The 20,208-nt window shown below is 39.5% G+C and overlaps 1 protein-coding gene across 3 annotated transcripts in view; it reads right to left on the reverse strand.

Annotated features, from left to right (window-relative positions):
* Positions 1–637: 637 nt before the first annotated feature.
* GORASP2 (golgi reassembly stacking protein 2) overlaps positions 638–20,208 on the reverse strand; it is a 35,670-nt gene continuing 16,099 nt past the window's right edge. Inside the window, exons 2-10 of one of the 3 annotated variants that reach the window (XM_036254683.1) lie at positions 18,418–18,498; positions 17,164–17,367; positions 16,655–16,741; positions 15,578–15,708; positions 11,627–11,759; positions 9,977–10,100; positions 5,190–5,273; positions 3,776–3,886; positions 913–2,254 (exon numbers count right to left, since the gene is read on the reverse strand). In XM_036254683.1, the coding sequence (XP_036110576.1) occupies positions 1,914–2,254; positions 3,776–3,886; positions 5,190–5,273; positions 9,977–10,100; positions 11,627–11,759; positions 15,578–15,708; positions 16,655–16,741; positions 17,164–17,367; positions 18,418–18,498 (1,296 nt within the window). In that variant the 3' untranslated portion in view covers positions 913–1,913. Of the gene's footprint in view, positions 2,255–3,775; positions 3,887–5,189; positions 5,274–9,976; positions 10,101–11,626; positions 11,760–15,577; positions 15,709–16,654; positions 16,742–17,163; positions 17,368–18,417; positions 18,499–20,208 lie in introns of all 3 variants that reach the window. The other 2 variants (XM_036254686.1, XM_036254684.1) reach the window with 2 other exon arrangements.

The raw sequence follows: 20,208 nt of genomic DNA on the forward strand, positions 1-20,208 counted from the left end.
CGGGCTGCCAAGATCCAGTGAGCTAAGTCTGTGCCAGGCTGCCGAGTGAGTGCTAAGAAGCCCCCTACCCCTAGGGCTCAGTGTTGTATATATATGCTTATGGACACTTCCCTGGGAAGATGGTCCAGGGATGTCATAATTATCAAATGAGAACTGTGACTCCACAAGAGTTAAGAATCACTGCATTGGAGGAACTGCTGTTCAAAAAAATTATTTTGTAGCCCTGGCCAGTTTGGCTCAGCAGATAGGGCGTCGGCCCCGGGACCAAGGAGTCGCGGTTCCATTCCGGTCAAGGGCCCAGAACTTGCTGTGAGCCGTGCAGGAGGCAGCCAGTCGATGCGTCTCTCTCACCGTGTTTCTCCCCGCGCCCCACGCCCTCCCTCCCACTCTATCTGAAGATAAGTGGGAAAAAAAATCCTCAGGTGAGGATTAAAAAAAAAATTATTTTGTAAATCTTAAAAATTACTTACTTGCTTTCCACTAAGGTATCTCACATATACACACATGCACATTTAACATGGAGCATATTTTACAAAGTAGTAACCACTTGCTCAAATGTTCCTGTCCTAGAAAGTAAAAAAATTACAATATTTAAATATACTTGTGAATATTTTGCTGTTATAAGCTCCTTTCCAAAAAATAGGGTTAACGGACAGACCTCTTCTAGAAATGTTTATCATGCAAACAGAAGATGCTATGATTAGAGCTGGAGCCTTCTTTGGTCATTGTCAGTATCAACCGGGCTCCAGAAATGGATAGATTCTAAAAACTGGCTGGCGCTGGCCCCTGCTGGAGGCTCTGGGCTGGTGCTGACGACTCTCGTGTCCAGCTGAGGGCTGAATTTTATGCACTGCTTTCTCAGCAACATTCATGACAATACCAGGTCAATAACTGATGCACTTCTTTTGTCTGATTTAAAAAACAGAGATATAATATGCATTTAATTTCATTCAATAAATCAATTCTATTTAACTTATCATCTCTTAGAAAACTTAGGAGAAAGCAAACATTAAGACATGAAAAATTACATTAAAGATGTGAGACATACTGGAGAGTAACGAGTGCACACACGGCAGTTAGGAGTTGTAATTTAAACATACAAGAAGAAATGTCAAATCACTGTAATTTATTGCTGTATCTATGCTTTCCCAGTATAGCAATAATATTTAAGTAGCCACAAAGTGCCACCTTCTGGTTTAAAACTGTGCAACACCAACACCTCCTTTACTTCTTTTTAAATGTATTTTACGGTGGATGTATAGAGCAACAGCAGCAATTACAAAATGTTGTCTGAGTAATTTTGAGAGCTCAAAACAAGGATCTGTCTATAGGCTGAATAAAAAGATGTTCAATTCATAGTGTACACTGTGTAACTTTAATAAACATCTTTAGTTGTAATTTTCATGTAAACCTTAATAGAGCTGTGACTCACAGAGACCAAAAGTAAAGTATCTTTTCCTTTCACGGTTTAGTGAGTTGGTCTGCATTCTTGCAAACGATTTACAAACTACAAGAAATGGTGCATGTGAGTACTAGGCATAAAATAGTTTGTTTTCTTACAGAGGAGCAGCAAGGGGACAGGGACACTAGGAGACACCCTGTCACCGCCTTCCCCAAAGATGCACACCCCCAAGAATGGCAGTGGAAACCTGGCAGCAAGCCACCCTTACAATTCTTTTTGGTTGTTTTAAAATACAAGCACTTTCTGACATTTCCCTCCCCAACCCATGAACCCACCCTGACTTGGCAGGATACAATCCCAGATCCTTTTGCTTAGTTTTCCCCTTAGAATTATTTACAGGATGCCTACTGATAAGGTACAAACTAGTATGAAATTTATGATAGTTTGCATTTCCGGACTTGCTTCCGTGGTTAGATAAGTACACTGCGCCAACTCCAGAGATGGTTCAAAGTTAGGGTGACTCAGAGACATTTGCATCTGTCACCACAGAAACAGGCTTCTCGCTGGCGGGGGTGAATTCGCTGACTCTGTCCTCAACAGTGACGGGGGCCTTGGGAGTTGGGAGCGTCACATCCAGAGTGAGTGCTGAAGCAGCGTCTGCTCTTGCAGTGGTCACGACAGGATCAGAGGGTGGGCTGCTGGTGGGTGGGAAGGAAGACAGCAGCTCCCCTGAGCCTGCTGCAGAAGAGACCTCTGGAACCAAAGGGAATGATGGGAGGAACTCGGATGGCATGGGGAGAGCTGCGATGCCAGGTAAGTTTCGAGAAGACAAAGAAGGAAGAGGCGGCAAACCTAGGACAAAAATGGTACAGATCACACATCTTCCCAGCACCAAAAGAGCAGTAGTCATCATCACATGACTATTTTGATTTGCGTTTCATTAAGGAAATTGGAGGCAAGGAGAGAGAACACAAACCACAACCTCTGCTTATTTTCAGTTGGAGGCCAGGACTGAGTTAAATACAGGGGCGGGCAAAAGTAGGCTTCCGGTTGTTCGTATGGAAAATATAATAATTAATAATAATACAGGGATAAACTCTGTTTCATGTATTCACAATTGTAAACCTTCTTTGGCCCCACCATGTATTTACTGTAAGACCAGATGACCAAGAGGAAAGGTTCCCGGCTTCTAAGCTCCTAGATGCCTAGGCTCTGAGTATCTCAGCCCAGCTCAGGGAAGAAATGATTCTCCCAGTGGGGACAGACAGTAGCCCAACCAGCAGGCAATGCAGCCACACTGAGTGTCAAAAAGAATTCCGCTCACCCAGGAAAGCTGCAGGCTGTTACAGCTGCCCTGGACGGACAGACAACAGGAAGAGGAGACACAGAAGCCAGCCAGCCCTCAGGAAGGCTGTGCAGGAAGGGTCTTGTCATGGACCCTTGTGTCAGCCTCTGCTTAAGCCCCAAGACTGATGGATAACTATTTGTACTTGGTGGGTTTATTGTGACAAATTTAAAATGCACAATAAAGGAAGGGAGTTTTACTTCTTTAAGAAACAAAGTAAAGGCAAGCTGTAAGGGCAACCACTGTGCTGGTCAAACTCTCAATACTCTTAAGGATCTGTCAATTTGGGAAAAGGGCAGAGGAGAAAGCCAAGAACACAGGGCACAGAAGAAAAGGCAAAAGAGCACTAAGACAGTAAGCATCAGAGTTTATAGCACTGCAAAGTCAGCCCTGACATGTGGCCATCTCAAAGTCAACGGTAACCTGGGTGACCATGAACTGGACGAGCAGGCTTGTGGGATACTCTGCTGCTTCATTTTCATCAATGCATCACATCTAAGTGTAAGCACTGAATATCTGCTAACGTAACTATTTGCAGTTAAAAACTGTTTTTATTATTAAAATATTTGTTAATAATGGGGAATATTTATTAAATAACAAGCCAGCCAGCCAGCTGAACAAGGGCAATAAAGTTTTAAGTCTAAGTTTCTGGGCCTGGACTATGCAAGACAGGCTCCACTGGTGGCAGCCACCGCAAAACAAGGAGAATCACAGGATGTCATTCGCCTCCACTGGGCAAACTATACCCGTCCATCCATTGAGTTATAGCAGTGTGATGCCACATTACGTTCTTTATTTCTGCTTCAGCTGTCAGGATTCAGGGAGAGGACAATCATCAAGTTACACTTCTTTTTAAGCTTTTTAAATACAAAATATTAATATTGATTTGAAGCAACAGAAATTTATTAAACTGATCTGCCTTTTCCAGAAAAACAAAACAAAACAAAAAAACTGAAACAGAGGATTGGCTTTCCTGGATAAAACTTTTTATGAACCAGTGCTCTAGGAAGGCAAGATGGGCAGCATACCTGGGTTCACAAGTTCTGGAAGGCTGACACCGGGCATGACATGCGGTGTGGGGAGGTTGAGGTTGGGGAGGACGGGCAGGTTAGGTAGTCCTGCTGGTAAAGGCATCAGACCTGAGGAGAAGGCGAGGACAACAGGTAAACCAGTTCCCCTGGGGAAAGCATTCGATCTTCGTGTATTGAAAAAGTACCACCCACTTCAAAGTGAGAAAACCAGAGTCCATTTACTATGTGGCAGTTTTGTATCATAACTACATTAACAACAAAGTCTCTGAAGCAAAATGTCTTTCTATGCCTAAGTGATTAGATGGCTAAGTGGGTAAGGGTTAAAACAAGTACGACTACTTCTAAACTCAAGAGCAAGAAGGAAGAGGCATGAGTGTCTGGAGAAAGGGCTGATTTACCCCAGCAAGAATGGCAGTAAAATGAAATTGAAGTTTCTCTGTTGGTTGAGGTTTACAGTCTCAACGGCTTTTTGTTTTCTCTTTTAATTTCTGAAATAATTTCAGATTTACAATTACAAAAAGCAGTTGATATAAAGAATCCCATATATACCTTTCATTCATAGTCCTCAAATGTTGACATTTTATCATACTCGCTTTATCATTCTGTTTGTGTGTGTACACAATTGGTTAATAGGTTAATAGTGGTTTCATATGCCTCTATAATAACATCTTTAGCCATACAATAATGAAAGACTCGCCCTGGCCGGTTTGGCTCAGCGGTTAGAGTGTTGGCCTGTGGTCCAGAGACCCAAGTTCGGTTCCTGCTAAGGGCACATACCTCAGTTGCAGTTTGTTCCCGGCCCTGGTTGGGTCGTGTGGGTGGCAGCCACTTGATGTGTCCCTTTCATATCGATGTTTCTCTCTCTCTTCCTCTCTCTCCCTCCCACTCTATCTGAACAAAAAATGGAAAAATGTCCTCGGGTGAGGATTAAAAAAAAAAAAAAAAAAGACTCTCACAATGCAAATATATTTCATCAGTGAAATAATATTTGATTGCTATTTGCAGGATAAAGGGACTTGGTCTTCATTGGCAAATGAAGGAGAAATAAACCAAAATCTAATCTAATGTTCAAGCTACTAAAGATGCAGATAAGGAGTGCTCTCTTCCAGGACACAATGTGTACTCACATAAACAACTAAGGAAGCACCGAAGATGGAACTTTCCCATATTCCTTATTCCTGCCTCATGCTGCACGGGGATGGGGGCCTAAGTTGGCTGGGGGTAAAGGCTCAGCAGCTAACCAGCTGGTGACTAACACCTCATTGCCTCTTGCTCTCATTTATCACAAAGTTACAGAGGTAAAATGAGATTAAAAGACACCACATAGGTGTAAGATTTTTTTCACTGTTTTAAGATGCAAAATGTTAGTAATTGCTATTATTAGACACATTTCTAGTCTCTTGCCACATACCTGGTAATGAAGTAGCCGGATTTATTGATGGCACAGAAGTAAGGGACTGGTTTACTTGTGGCAATAATGGTACTGTTGGTACACCTAAAATAAAAACACAATCTTTTAAAAAATATGTAACAAATTCAGTTGACAAAGAATAAACAGACTATATTCATACTGTTTAGTCCTCTTCCCTCCCCCAGTGGCCAGGTCTTCATTCAGTGGGACTTCATTTAGTTGGTTTCTGTGTCCCCGGGTGTCACAGCTGGTCTACCTACTCTACCCATGGCCCTTAACAAAAATGGTTAACAGAGCCTGGGCCAAGAGGGTGGGAAGCTCTGCAAAGCCATTCTAGCTAAGTTCAACGGATGAGAGTTTTATACTTGACCTAAGTAGGGCTAGATTAGAAAACTGTTTTAGAAATTTGGAAATGGAGTCAATCTCCATTGGGTTCCTGAACTAAGAAACCACGTGGACCTAGGGCTGCTGGAGTGGGTGGGAAGCGTGTGCTCTGTGAAACAGCAAATGATTTCTGAACGAGGAGAATGATGAAGGTGGTTGGAAAGAGACTAAAGAGCATGTGAACCTCCAGAGATGGAGAGAGTGATCTGGCTTCCTGAATGTCTATTTCCTTTTGACCTTAAGTCCTGTGACACTCCTCTGAAGTCTAGTACATACCCACTTAACGATGTTAGCTTCAGGAGGGTATGTTCTTCATATACATGTAACTCTTATGATACTGACTAATAAAAGATTATTTTCTAATGTTTATCACCTACTCATGCAGGTTTTGCTACTGTCAAAACAATAGTAATATTGCACATGGATTCTAGATTTTTTCTCATAGATACCTGCTTAAATACAGTAGCAGAAATGAATTGTGTCTAAAAGTATAATGCAACCATCTTCAGATATTTATTTATTCATGTATTTACTGCAGAAATTGGAGGCATGCAAAAAAATAGTAAAGGATTCTTGGCTTTTATCAGACTCTCAAAGGGGTTGGTTGATTGGTTGGCATGTTCATTCACTCAAGTTTTGGGGGGGGGGGCACCTATTATATGTTAGACATTGTTCTAACCCTGAGGCACTATACAGTGTAAAAAAAAAAAAAGGAATCACTACCTTCAGGAAATGTACATTCTAATGAAGGCCAGAAAAGGGAGACAAATAGCAAACAAGTAAAATACATAGCATGGCCCTGGCCGGTTTGGCTCAGCGGTTAGAGCATCGGCCTGTGGTCCTGAGAGACCTGGGTTCGGTTCCCGCTAAGGGCGCGTACCTCGGCTGCAGTTTGTCCCCGGCCCTGGTTGGTCGTGCGGTGGCAGCCACTCGATGTGTCCCTTTCACATCGATGTTTCTCTCTCTCTCTCTTTGTTCCTCTCTCTCCCTCCCACTCTACCTGAACAAAAAATGGAAAAATGTCCTCGGGTGAGGATAAAAAAATAAAATAAAATAAAATACACAGCATGTAAAACAGTGTAAGTTCTCTGCAGAAAAACTGAGCACAGGGGCTCAAGAAGTATGTGTCTTGGGGGAGGGGGTGTATCAAAAAGGCCACAATGATTAATGCCATTTCAGAATGATTAATTTTCTAAAACTTTCATAATCTAAAACATTATCAATCCACAGAGAAGTTTTTTAACAAAACCATATATTTCTGTATTTCTACAGTTACTGTTTGGGCTCCTTTGTGGCAATATACTTAAAAGCAAAGGCAGAAAAACATATACCTAACAAAGCAGTTTCTCAATATGTTAAGATACTAGAACTACTGAGTATTTTTAAAATATGTTTTTATTGATTTTTGAGAGAGACAGGAAGGGAGAGAGAAACACCAATTAGCTGCCTCCTGCACGTCCCCTACTGGGGATTGAGCCTGCAACCTGACCTATGCCCTGACCAGGAATCAAACCAGGACCTCTCAGTCCATGGGACAATGCTCAGTTCACTGAGCCACATGGGCCAGGCTACTGTATTTTTAATGGACCTACTCAAAGTAAAAATGTTGATATCTTTTAGGCTCTTTTGAGCTATTTCAGCTTTATCTCCCTTTCTTTCAATATTCAAGAAACCATTTCTCTATACTATAAGGTCAAGGATCTCAGTGCATGTGCTTATAAGACAATACAAAAGAGCTAAAATGTCAAAAAGAAAATGGGACCTGAAGAAGGATGTCCACTGTCCCCTAAAATCAGAAGAGCTCTCAGATGGCACTGAACACTCTTACTCTCAAGCAGGTAAGAGTTACCAAGACACAGATACAGCTGCTGCCTGGAGAAGAACCCAACCCACCTTTACTAATACGAATCAGGAATAAACTGCAGGAGCATCTGATGGGATATAAGGGGAAAAATCATAATACAAAAAGGACTCAGCCCGGCCGGTGTGGTTGAGTGTCGACCCATGCACCAAGAAGTCGCCAGTTTGATTCCCAGTTGGGGCACATGCCCAGGTTGTGAGCCTGATTCCCAGTGGGGGGCATGCAGGAGGCGGCCAATCGATGTTCTCTCTCATCAATGGTTCCATCTCTCTCTCCCTCTCCCTTCCTCTGTTTTTCTAATATATTAGTAAAGAAAAAAATTTTTTTTAAAAAGGACTCAAACACTACTTGAATGAAACAAACTTTAAAGTCCCTTTCAACTGTATCTAAGACTTGATATTGATGACATTAATATTTAATGTCACCTAGGAAATGTTCTGAAACTGGATTGTGGTGATGACTGCACAATTCCATACATTTACTGAAAGCCACTGAGTGTATACTTACAGTGAGTTCATTTTATGGTATGCATATTACACCTCAATAAAGCTGGAAAAAAACTAACGAAGAGTAGGGGTTGGGGGGATATGTCACCATATTGATAACCAATGAAGCTGGATAGCAGGGGTTCGTTATACTATTCTACCCACTTCTGAGTATGTCTAAAAATTTTAATTATAAAAAATTAAAATGTAAAATGTCTCTTAGAAAAACACATCTTTGGAAAATAAAACAAAGATTTTGAAAAAAGCTGGGATCTGAACCTAGGGGACCAACTCCAGAGATTATACTGTTGACTTTCAGTGTATCTTGGTGGGCTATTTTCAGTCTATTCCAAAACACAATGGCATGTAAGCAAATTCTGAATACAAATATTAAAAAGAGCTCAAGAATAAACAGTATTAATGAAATAAAACTAAACTATGTTAGTATTTAATTCACTTACTCAATATTTGAGTACATAATATACTCTAGGTATCATGAAGAAAGAAAACAGAAGATTTTTAAAAAAGAAAAGAAAAATAAACTCAATCAGTATTACCAAATTAAGAACTATATCATGTACCCAAGCAATTCTACTCCTAGGTATATAATCTAGAAAAATAATAACATATGTCCACGCAAAGACTTGTATACAAATGTTCATAGCAGCACAATTAATAATAGCCAAAAAGTAGAAACAACTCATGGACAAACAAAATGTGGAATATCCATCCAATAGACAATATTGAGCCATAAAAAGTAATAAAGTATTAATATATGTGATGACATGAATGAACCTTAAAAACATTACTCAGCCCTGGCCGATTTGGCTCAGCAGTTAGAGCATTGGCCTGCAGACCAAAGAGTCATGGGTTTGATTCCAGTCAAGGGCATGTACCGGGGTTGTGATTTGATCCCCAGCCCTGCTTGGGGTCATGTGGAAGGCAACCAATTGGTGTCTCTCTCACATGGATGTTTCCCTCTCTCTTGCTCTCTCTTGCTCTCACTCTATCTGAAAATCAATGGAAAAATAGTCTTAGGTGAGGATTAAACACTCTCTCTCTAAGTTAAAGAAGCCAGTCACAGAAGACTACACATATTATATAAAAGGTCTAGATTAGGCAAATCCATAGAAAGAAAGTAGATCAGTAATTGCCTTGGCCTATGAGGTTGGGGAAAATAGAGAGTGACTGATAATGGGTACAGGGTTTCTTTTGGGGTAATAAAATGTTCTAAAATTGACTTAGGTGATGATTCCACAACTCTGCAAATATACTACCCCACTGAGCGGTATACTTTACATAGGTGAATTAGATCTTCTTAAAGCTGTTTAAAAAAAAAAAAAAACTAACACAAACGGGCTATATGTACTAGGTAGAACAAGGAATAAAGAAAATGAGATAAAGACATACGTTACCGCCCTGGCCGGTTTGGCTCAGCGGTTAGAGCGTCGGCCTGCGGTCCTGAGAGACCTGGGTTCGGTTCCCGCTAAGGGCATGTACCTCGGTTGCAGTTTGTCCCCGGCCCTGGTCGGTTGTGCGGGTGGCAGTCACTCGATGTGTCCCTTTCACATCGATGTTTCTCTCTCTCTCTGTTCCTCTCTCTCCCCCCAACTCTACCTGAACAAAAAATGGAAAAATGTCCTCCGGTGAGGATAAAAAAAAAAGACATACGTTACCTAAGCAAGAATGAGCCCCTGGGAAAGGTATCCTGTTCACTTTTGTACCCCCAATGTCTACCACCTAGAGCATATGCCAACATTTGTTGAGTAAACAGAGCAATTAAACAGAATTTAAAGGCAGAGTCCCGACTCTACAAATTATACGATATTAAGAAAAGCCTGACATCTGAAATATGTTGAGAAGAGGTTTAAATGCTGGCCCGGTGTGTCAAGTGCATGGAGATTTAGTACTAACTTTCACAAACAGAGCCTGTCAATGCAGAGCATAACAGTTTTCAAAGCATACTGACATTGATTTTTAAAATTGTATAGCTTGAGACAGAAAAGAGTACCATGTAAAACAAAGCAAACTGAAAAACAATACATTTTTCTGTATACCTGTACTGAGAACATTACTGACAGCCGGTGTGGTTGAGCTAATAGAAAGTCCAGACAGACCCTGTTCAATTTCTATAGTTCCTGGTGGTGACAAAGACGGAGGATTAACTGAGGACAGCTGGACCTTCCAAAGAAAAAAAAAGAAACAAAATCAACTCAAGTGTACTTACAAGAAAATATAGACTCTCACTGGCCCTACAGACTTTTTTTTAATCATATACTACCTGTCAGAAGTTTTTACCTGGCACTTCTGCCTTCAGACATTTCTTCCTAATTTTGATACATGCAAAGGACCATGCACTGTAAACATCCTGTCACTTCTAGTCTCTCGGCACATGCATCTACCCTATTACACACGTTGTTCCAGCTATTTCCATACCAGGAGGAGATTCTACTCTCCTTCCTGGCCATCCAAATATCACCTTACTTAATCCTCATACCAGCACTGCTTTCCTCGTCTCTGAATTCTCAGTCAGTTTTTGTTTTTAACTTTTATTGTTCATGGAAGAAGTCAGCTGAAGTCTTAATACCATGATAAATTCCTTGGTTTCTCAAGATGTCCAACCTCATTAAGTCCATCTTATCTTTTCTCATCAATGGATGAATGTGGCAGCCAGCAAGAGAAAACGAGTGAGTCTATATGGATTCTAAACAGACAGGTGGATGGGTGGCTTCACTTCTGAATACTCTAATTTCTGCCAGCTCTGGTGCCCTCTGGCATATCTCACCATAACTTATATAATGGCCTTTTTTTCCTAGCTTCAATTTCACCCTCTGATCTTCTGACTGCCCACAGAGGCTCATCTGGTTAGGGCAGCATGTATGGTCATAGGGGTCTGAACATATAACTACACTGGCTCTGGCCATGAGCCAATGGTGCAGCTGAGGAGGGAGCAGAGGTCATAGGTCTTCATAGCTCCACTTCACTTCCTCTAGAATCGGGGATGGTCAAACTGTGTACCATAAAATGACAGCGGTAACAGCCCTTTCTTCACAACTGTAGCATTTTCTCTTTGGATGTTTAGTGTTGATTTAGTTGTGTAGACAAGAGTTAAGCCTGTGAAGCCTGCTTAGGAAACATTTTAAAAGCCTTTAATCCTGTGCAAATATCTCTTATTCCTTATAAAGCTTCATTTTGATCCTGTAACTGTCCCCACACACCTAGCATTTTTTGCTTTCCCGGTCGTGTCTCTTGAAATAGTAAGCACCGGCTGTCATCACTTTATCATTCACCACTGACCCGCTATCTCCCTTTTTCTTGAAGCTTTGTTCTCCCCTTAGACTTCTTCTGAACTTCTTTTGGTAGGTCCCCTTTCTCTGACCACTCATTTAAATACTAGAAATGTTCAAGATTCCAACCTCAGTCCTTTGACTCACCCAGGGCCAATCCCATGACACTTTTATCAGTGCTCACTGGGTTCAATTACCCTCTCTTTGCTGATGATTCCAAAATCTGTACCTCTAGGCTTGCCCTCTTTCTTAAAATCCAGATCTGTAGAATATCTAAATGGATATTCAAATTCAACATGGTCAATACTTAACTCAATATCTGCCCTATCTCAATTAGGGCTACCACCACATACATCAATCAACACTTGACTCATTGTGGTGGAAACTTCATGAAATAATCAGGTAGTAAAGTTATCTTACCTCCGTAAACCCATCTTTAAGAGGAGTAATAGGTGTACCAGTTATCTGTCCTGGAAGAGAAATTTTCTTTCCTTCTTCAAAGGGGCGTGTAGGTATTCGATGCAAATAACCATATCCGATGCCACATCCTAGGCTATGAAAATAAATATTTTTTCAAAGTTACTGTTATCAATCATAGCTTCCATTCTTTTAAATAATGTCATCTTATCAGAGGTCTCCTCTGACCACCCTTTTATGAAACGGCACCCTTTTCTCCACCATGGACACTACCCTTACTCTCCTTTATTTTCCTTTAAGCATTTATCACCATTCAACACATTGCATACTTATTTTCTGTCTCCCCTAATAAAATATTAAGGTCTTAAGGGCAGAGACCTTGTTTTGTTTAATGCCTTCAAGTTTCTGACACATGGCAGATACTTAATAATTATTTGCTGAATGAATGACATAGTCTTTCCATGGAAGAGCTCCAAGCATTTCTGTATGATGATGTCATGTACACATCTCATAGTTCTATTTCACGACCTGACACAAATCAATCCAAATTAATCTGAATTCCTTTTAATTCATCCTCCTACTGTCACCAGAGGCCATCTTTTTAATGATATGATCACACTGCTTCTTTCCACAGTCTGTTGGCCTTCCAATATTTACTTTTCCTTCTTCCCTTTGAAGAAGCATTTCTCTGCCATTGTGTGCATGCTGGTGTGACTGTCAATCAGAAGGCCTCTTCTGTCCAAACCAAGGAGTGGCTAAGACCAAATCCAGGTCAATCCACCTCTCTTGCCCATGGCTACAAATCTTGGGAGTGACAGAAAACCAAAAATGGCTCATCCCTTCAATAGAATACTGATGAAATTGCCAGAGTCCTTCTTCTCTAAATCCATAGAGGTATTTTGAGTCTTGTCCTTTCCAAGTCTGATTCTTTAGCTGTTTCTTTGATTATATGAGTGATTCCACAGCAATAAACTCACGTCTTCTTACAACAATGAGTTGGTTTCTATTGTTTGGAACCAAAGAACCCCCACTGATACACTATTAGAGTTCCTCTAGCCAAAGTATATAGAAATTCCTGACCACGGTATGTAAGACCCATAACAATCAGGTTCCAACTATGTTTCTATCACTATTGTTTTTATTTCCCAAACTACTTGACACTTTCTGAGTAGGCCATGCAGATGTGTCTGTGCTTCCATTTATTACTTCCATGCATACTACCACTACCAAAAGCTGGGAGAGCAGGCAGTAGCCAACTTCAGCTCTTCCTTATCCAAATCTGATTTCACAATGATGCTTCACATTACAAAATTACTTGTTTCTTCTTCTCTCACTTTTCTTCCCTGCTACCATCAAAACTGCAATTCTTGCCCACCTGGCCAGTGTGGCTCAGTGGATTGAGTGTCATCCCATGCACCAAGATGTCACCTGTTTGATTACTGGTCAAAGCACATGCCCAGATTGTGGGCTTGATCCCCAGTAGGGTGGTGTGCAGGATGTTTCTATCTCTTTCTCTCTTCCGAAAAATCAATAAAACATATTAAAAAACAAAACCCCCCAGCAATTCTCACTGAACTGGATCTCAGATAAATCTGAAGAAAGAAAGATTAAATAATTTATACTGATCAATGATAGCCTTTCAGAGGTAGCTGCATTTTAAAACAAGGTGCTTTAATCAAAGTGACTAAGTGGTGGTAGAGAGGCACTGAGGCAACAGCAAGACCTTCTCAAACTTAAAGCTAGCCCAGCAATGAAACTAAGAGAGGTATGCTGCAATGAATGAAATGTGGTCAGCCTCAGAGGAAGGAATAAAAACCAGAAGTAGACACATGCCAAATGAGACTTGGGAAAATGGTCTCTATGGGCCTGTCTAAAGCAATGGCTGATCAATGGTACTAAACCATGTCAAAGGGAAAAATGTTTTCCAAAGAAAAGGAATAGCTGCCCTGGCCAGTTTGGCTCAGCGGTTAGAGCGTCGGCCTGCGGTCTGGAGAGACCCGGGTTCGGTTCCCGCTAAGGGCACGTACTTTGGTTGCAGTTTGTCCCCGGCCCTGGTTGGTCGTGCAGGTGGCAGCCACTCGATGTGTCCCTTCACATCGATGTTTCTCTCTCTCTCTCCCTTCCTCTCTCTCCCTCCCACTCTATCTGTACAAAAAATGGAAAAATATCCTCGGGTGAGGATAAAAAAAAAAAAAAAAAGAAAAAAAAGAAAAGGAATAGCTGCCAGAGTCTAAAAAAGAAGGGCTCCAAAAACAAGAATGTAGCAGCATAATGAAAAAGAACTAGCCCGGCCAGTGTGGCTCAATGGTTGAGTGTCGACCCATGCAACAAGAGGTCACCAGTGGGGGGCATGCAGGAAGCAGCCAATCAATGTTCTCTCTCATTGATGTTTCTCTCTCTCTCCTTCTCCTTTCCTCTCTCTCTAAAAAATGAATAAAGAAAAAAAAAATTTTTTTTTTAATTAAAGAACTGGTGATGACATCACCATCTGTAGACTCTCTTCCTTGTACTTTGATTCCATGCTCACCAAGCACTCTTGTGGTACTGATCTGACCTGGGTGTTCTAACTGGAGAAACTGAGTTTCTTTTGTAAACTGAAAATGTGCTATTCTAATAAATACAGCAGATTCTTTGTAAATTTAGTTTATATGTGGCAGTCCCTCTGAAATTAGTTGACTTTGAATGCCTTGAGATCATATTTCTGTGGTTATAAACCTAGACAATGGGCAATTATAACTTGATCAAGTATTGCCTCAGAAGGTCCAGATTCTTAAATGATACCTCTATCTCATTTTCTAAAATTATAACAACTTAGTATTCTGGTGGCAACATATGTTCAGCTGTAGAATCTCAGGTAGTGTGGGTAAAGGTATTGTGAGCCAACAGAGGCTTTCTCTGCCTGCATCAACTAAATCATCCCTTCCCCAGCAAATGCCAGAACTTGGCAAATCAGCATGCTTTGCTCTGGTTTAGCTTTTTGAAATTAGGTAAATGATTTAATAAACAGTCCCAGAAAACTGATTTTATAAAATCTGTTTATCTGCTTGCCTTGATCCTCTTTCTAAATGCGTTTTATGGTTATTGCAATTTTGTCTAACTTTTGGTCAAAATCAACTTATTTCTAAAAGTCAATAGTTTCCACAAAGTCTAAGAAGTTTTTCTAGCAGCTAGAGAAAGTTACACTGTATTGTCCCATTGCTGGGGAGGGGAATTAGAAAAATAAAACTGATTTTATTAAAATAAAAAGACAAAAGGCTGCTGGTTCTCAGATTGATAAAGAAAAGGTTCGATTCCTGGTCAGGGCACATGCCCAGATTGTGGGCCCAATCCCCAGGGAGGGGCGTGTAGGAGGCGGCCAATCAATGTTCTCTCATCGATGTTTCTAACTCTCTCTTCCTCTCCCTTCCTCTCTCTCTAAAATCAATTAAGAAAAATTATTTTATTTTATTCCTCAACTGAGGATATCTTTCTATTTATCATCAGATAGAGTGAGAGGGAGAGAGGGAGGGAGGGAGGGAAGGAGGGGGGAGGGGGAGAGAGAGAGAGAGAGAGAGAGAGAGAGAGAGAGAGAGAGAGAGAAAGAAACATCGATGTGATAGAGCTACATTGACTGGTTGCCTCCCACACGACCCAACCAGGCGACCAGGGCTGGGGATGAACTGCAACTGAGGTACGTGCCCTTCACCAGAATCGAATCTGCGACTCACTGGTCCACGGGCCGACACTCTAACCACTGAGCCAAATTGGTCAGGGCAAGACAAATTATTTTTAAAAAAAGAAAGAAAACAACTATAATATATATACCAATCTCCCTAAATATGTGCTTTCAAAAAATTAATTACTGGGTTCAATATTCTAGGTCAATATTTTTCTTAAGAGAAGTCTTATAATAAATAATTTTTACAACACATCAAAGTTTAAGCAGTCATAACTTAAGTCTAAAAATTATCTTACCTGCCTTCTCCACCCCATGCAGAGTTTGGTGTAATAATCACCTCTCGACAGTTATCAGTGTCTGTATTATACACATAAAGTTTTAATGGTTTTGCTTCATGTGTTTCAATAAGGCTGAACAGATCTTCAGACTGTAAAAGCATCACAGGAGAAAAATATTTTTATGATACTAAACTTTAGAACAGTGGGTCTTAAACCTCGTTAATATCTGAATTACCTGGAAACTTAAAACAAACAAACAAAAAAACCATACACAGTGGCTCGGCTGGAGCGCTGTCCCATACACCAAAAGGCTGTGAGTTTAATTCCCCAGTTGGGGCACATACCTAGGTTTTGGGATTAATCCCAGGTCAGGTACATACAGGAGGCAATTGATCAATGTTTCTCTCTCCCCCTTCCTCTCTCTCTAAAATCAATCAACATATCCTCAGTAAGGATACAAACAAAATATACCCCCCTCCCCGATTATGGGCCTTGCCCCAGGCATAAAAATCATTTCTTAAAACTGATACTTAAACAAAATTTAATTTGGTATATTACCTATTTACTATGTGCAAGGCCTTATGTCCAGTTCTGTAAGACCTAGTTAGCAATTTTAGTAAAACTCTTCTACATAGAAATTCTATATATTCTGCTTTTGCTCTCCATGATCAAGACCTGGTTATCTGGACACCTTATTTGTCTCTCATTTATTTAGCAATATATACTTCCACTGGCTAACAGGCAAGTAAAGGATCTGACTAATACAGCTGAGCCAATTTTGTTACCATAAAAAGGGAAAGAGAAAATGAAATCAATAACCAAAATGAGGATTTGATTTCGTCCTGAGGTACATAAGAGATTTCTGTATACTGTACACAAAATCTGTGCAACTGCTACACAGTATGCATTTTTCCCCACAGCTATGCCTAATGAGAAACCTCCCAATGTTCTGTTTAACACCCTGACATAAGCTATCTCGACCAGAAAACACCTAAATTTCAACTCTAAATGCAAAGTATGCAAATATACTTCTGAACTTAAACATTAACAAAAAAAAGTTATATAATTTTCATTATTAATAAACACACTAATTACCTCATTCATGACAGTATCTGCTCCAATGATATAATCACTGTGAGGTCTAAGACCTGCCACTGCTGCAGGAGAATTTGATTCTACTTCCTACAATGACACAAAAACACACCCAAATAATGTACATAAATAATCTTCCAAATTTTATAGTTCACAGTCCTTAACTAGAGTGATTAAAACTCTCTATATTTATAATTGTTTTGTTAGAGATAATGTCACAAAATATTTAGTAAATATTTAAAATATTTCTGTAGCTATCTGCTTTAACATTTCTTCTCATGGTGGTTAAATCATTAGAAAAATAGTTCTTAGGCATCTATATTTGCTTCTCTTCCTCATGCATTAAAAAAGAAATCCATATTTTAACAAAAATGAATTCTGATTTCAAGAACTAAAAGTAGCCTAATAATAATACTAATAATATCCCTACAATCTAACAAAACTGGAGATAACCACTGTTCTTTCTATACTGCTTCTTAAACTGCAAGTAACAGTTTACAGTTGATACCTACCAACACATGCCAAACATTTTCATTTGCCCCATCAAAGCTGCAGAAACGAATGCTCACTCCCAACAAGCCCTGGCCACCCCAAAGGTTACTCGGTGTGACGGAGGTCTCTCGTAGCTCCAGTGTTTTACTACTGTAGATAAGCATTTTTACAGGTTTTTCAACATTTGCTTTCAGTAGATCCTTAAGAGTATCATTGTCTTTATTCTGTGAACACATAAAATTATTTTTCTTAATAAATAAAAATTTAATGTTAACTATCTTAGCTTAAGTATCCTGTTGGAGTAATATTAATAATCAACACAAAACATTCAATGGGTAAAGTTTCATTAACATTCAAATGTTCCTCCAAGTAAAAGAATGTTAAGAAGTCAAGAACAACTCTTATGTTAGCAACAACTTCTGACTTTTTTCTAATAGCTGACCACAGATTATGGAATTTGCAACCTAACATGGATTGAAGTGATCTAGGACTTCAGTGATAAAAACCAAAATACTCCCTATGAAGTCATATTACTAACAGGATTGGTATGACTTTGGTTTGCTGGCACTTAAGTTTAATTTTGGCTTCTACTTCCTAAATATACACTTTATTTATTTATTAGAAAATAGCAGGAAAAGAAAATGGAAGCATTTAACATTAATGTAATGCTAAAAATTTTATTACATAAATTGAATAAAGGCCATTTTGTAGGAGATGTTGATATATAATAAACAAAAACTTAACACTGCTGTAAAAAAAGTAAGCCAACCAAGCAGCCACTGTCATAAGAATTTCCTTTGCTGAAATTATATAATTTCCTTCCTATAGGTAAATTGAAAGCAACTTATAAAAAGTAGTTTTATTTCTACACTTTAGGAACACATTTCTCTAATAACATTTATATATATAAGAAAAGACAAGTTATTTGAGTCTTTACTAATGCATTTGTCAATAATCTACAAAAGTCTGACATTTAAAAAAAAAAAGCAAACGTTTTCATCTTAATTATTTCTTTCTGCTTAAAAAATTTAAATATTTAACATATAAAAGTCTCCAGTGATTTCATTCCCCTAAAATAATCACTGGAGTATGTGTGAGGTATAGTATTTTCTAATTGACATTTTCATGTTTACTAACACATAATTATTGTTATAAAGTGGTAGCATACTTTATGTTTGTAACTAATGAGTAAACAGCCATCTTGACAACCTAAAAAATCCCATTTTCGAAAATTACAAAATACTATAGATGAAAGTACAAAAAGCTGAACTTACTAATCTTGAATCATTAATAGAAACAATAAAATCAAAGAATGGCTCCAGTCCAGCTCTATGTCCTGGGGAATTTTCTTGTACCTGTAAGAACAAAAATGCCAATGTGAAAAATACAAAGCTTAATTAAAAATTGTAGGTAAAATTTAATACCTATCTCTTCTGTAAAAGTAGATTAATTTTATTGAAAAGGAATTCTAGATACACACCAGTTCTCTCATTTCTCTTCATCTCTCCCAGAAAACAAAAACCCTTGAACCTTCCTAAATTCTACCCATTCTTTTTGGTTTTTCCTTTTTATTTTTTAGAGAGTGAGAAAGGGAGAGGGAGAGAGAGAAACATCAATGAGAGAGAACAAGAATGGCCGCCTCCTGCATGCCCCACACTGGGGGTCAGGCCCACAACTTGGGCATGTGCCCTGACCAGGAATCGAACCAGTGACCTCTTGGTGCATGAGTCAACACTCAATCACTGAGCCACACTGGCTGGGCTAAATTCTACCCATTCTTTAAGTTTGCCCCCATTTGAGGTTTTCCCTCTATGATTCTATTTCACACCACTTTCTTCTTTTTGGAGGCAGGAGTGCAGGGCAATCCTCCGAGCATTTAGCACACGAGACAGCAGATAGTTAATTATTACAACTAAGCGACAAATTCAAATTAACTTAGTGAGTATTTATTCCATGACTACTACTAACAAGGGACAATTCAATTACAAAACTAATATAGGAACATAGTGGCTGATGTCAAGACATTTATAATCTTGAGAAACAGGCAAGAAGAGAAAGGGGAGACAGAGAACATGCAGTCCTCTAGTAACTGCACTACAAGACCAACCAAGTAAGGGCTAGATGTAGGTACAAAGTTCTAAGGAAAAGATGAAAAAAATTTTAAAACTCATCTTTATTGTTGAATGAGTACAGATGTCCCTCCTTTCTTCCCCATTAACCCCCTCCTCCCCAATCCCACCCCCCTCCAGCCTTCCCCACACTATTGTTGGTGTCCATTGGTTATGCATATATGCATAGAAGTTCTTTGGTTTATCTCATCCTGCCCCCCCATCCCTTTGAGGTTCATCAGTCTAACAACCAATTTGTACTTAATTTCTTCACCTTTTCCACCCATCCCCCCAGCCCCCACCCATCTGGCAAGTAACAAAAAGTTCTCTGTATCTATGAGTCTGTTTTAGTTCTGCTTGCTCATTTTGTTTGTAGATTCAATTGTTGATAGATATGTATTAATTGCCATTTTATTGTTCATATTTTTGTTTTTCTTCAGGAAGACCCTTCAACATTTCATATAATACTGATTTGGTGGTGATGAACTCCTTTAGCTTTTTTTGTCTGGGAAACTCTTGATATGTCCATTGATTCTAAATGATAGCTTTGCAGGAGAGAGTAATCCTGGTTGCAGGTCGTTGCTTTTCATCACCTTGAATATCTCTTGCCACTTCTTTCTGGCCTGCAAAGTTTCTTTTGAGAAATCGGCTGACAGTCTTATGGGAGCACCTTTGTAGGTTACAGACTGCTTTTCTCTTGCTGGAAAGATGAATTCGAATTGAAGAAGCTACACACACATACACACACACACACACACAAAAACACACACACACAAATTGTACTTTGAAAAGGAGGTGGAACTTTCAAAGGTGAAAATGGACAAGGGGATAAGGATATCTGAAAGTTGAAGAAATGATATGAATAAAAACCCAAAAGGAAAAGTCTGAAAAATGAGGATGATCATATAATATAGCTACACATCAGGGTGGTGTGGGATAGACATACAGAATTATAGA

Source organism: Molossus molossus, unplaced genomic scaffold (assembly GCF_014108415.1).
Source record: "Molossus molossus isolate mMolMol1 unplaced genomic scaffold, mMolMol1.p scaffold_m16_p_11, whole genome shotgun sequence".
In the NCBI taxonomy this organism is placed as follows: Eukaryota; Metazoa; Chordata; class Mammalia; order Chiroptera; family Molossidae; genus Molossus; species Molossus molossus.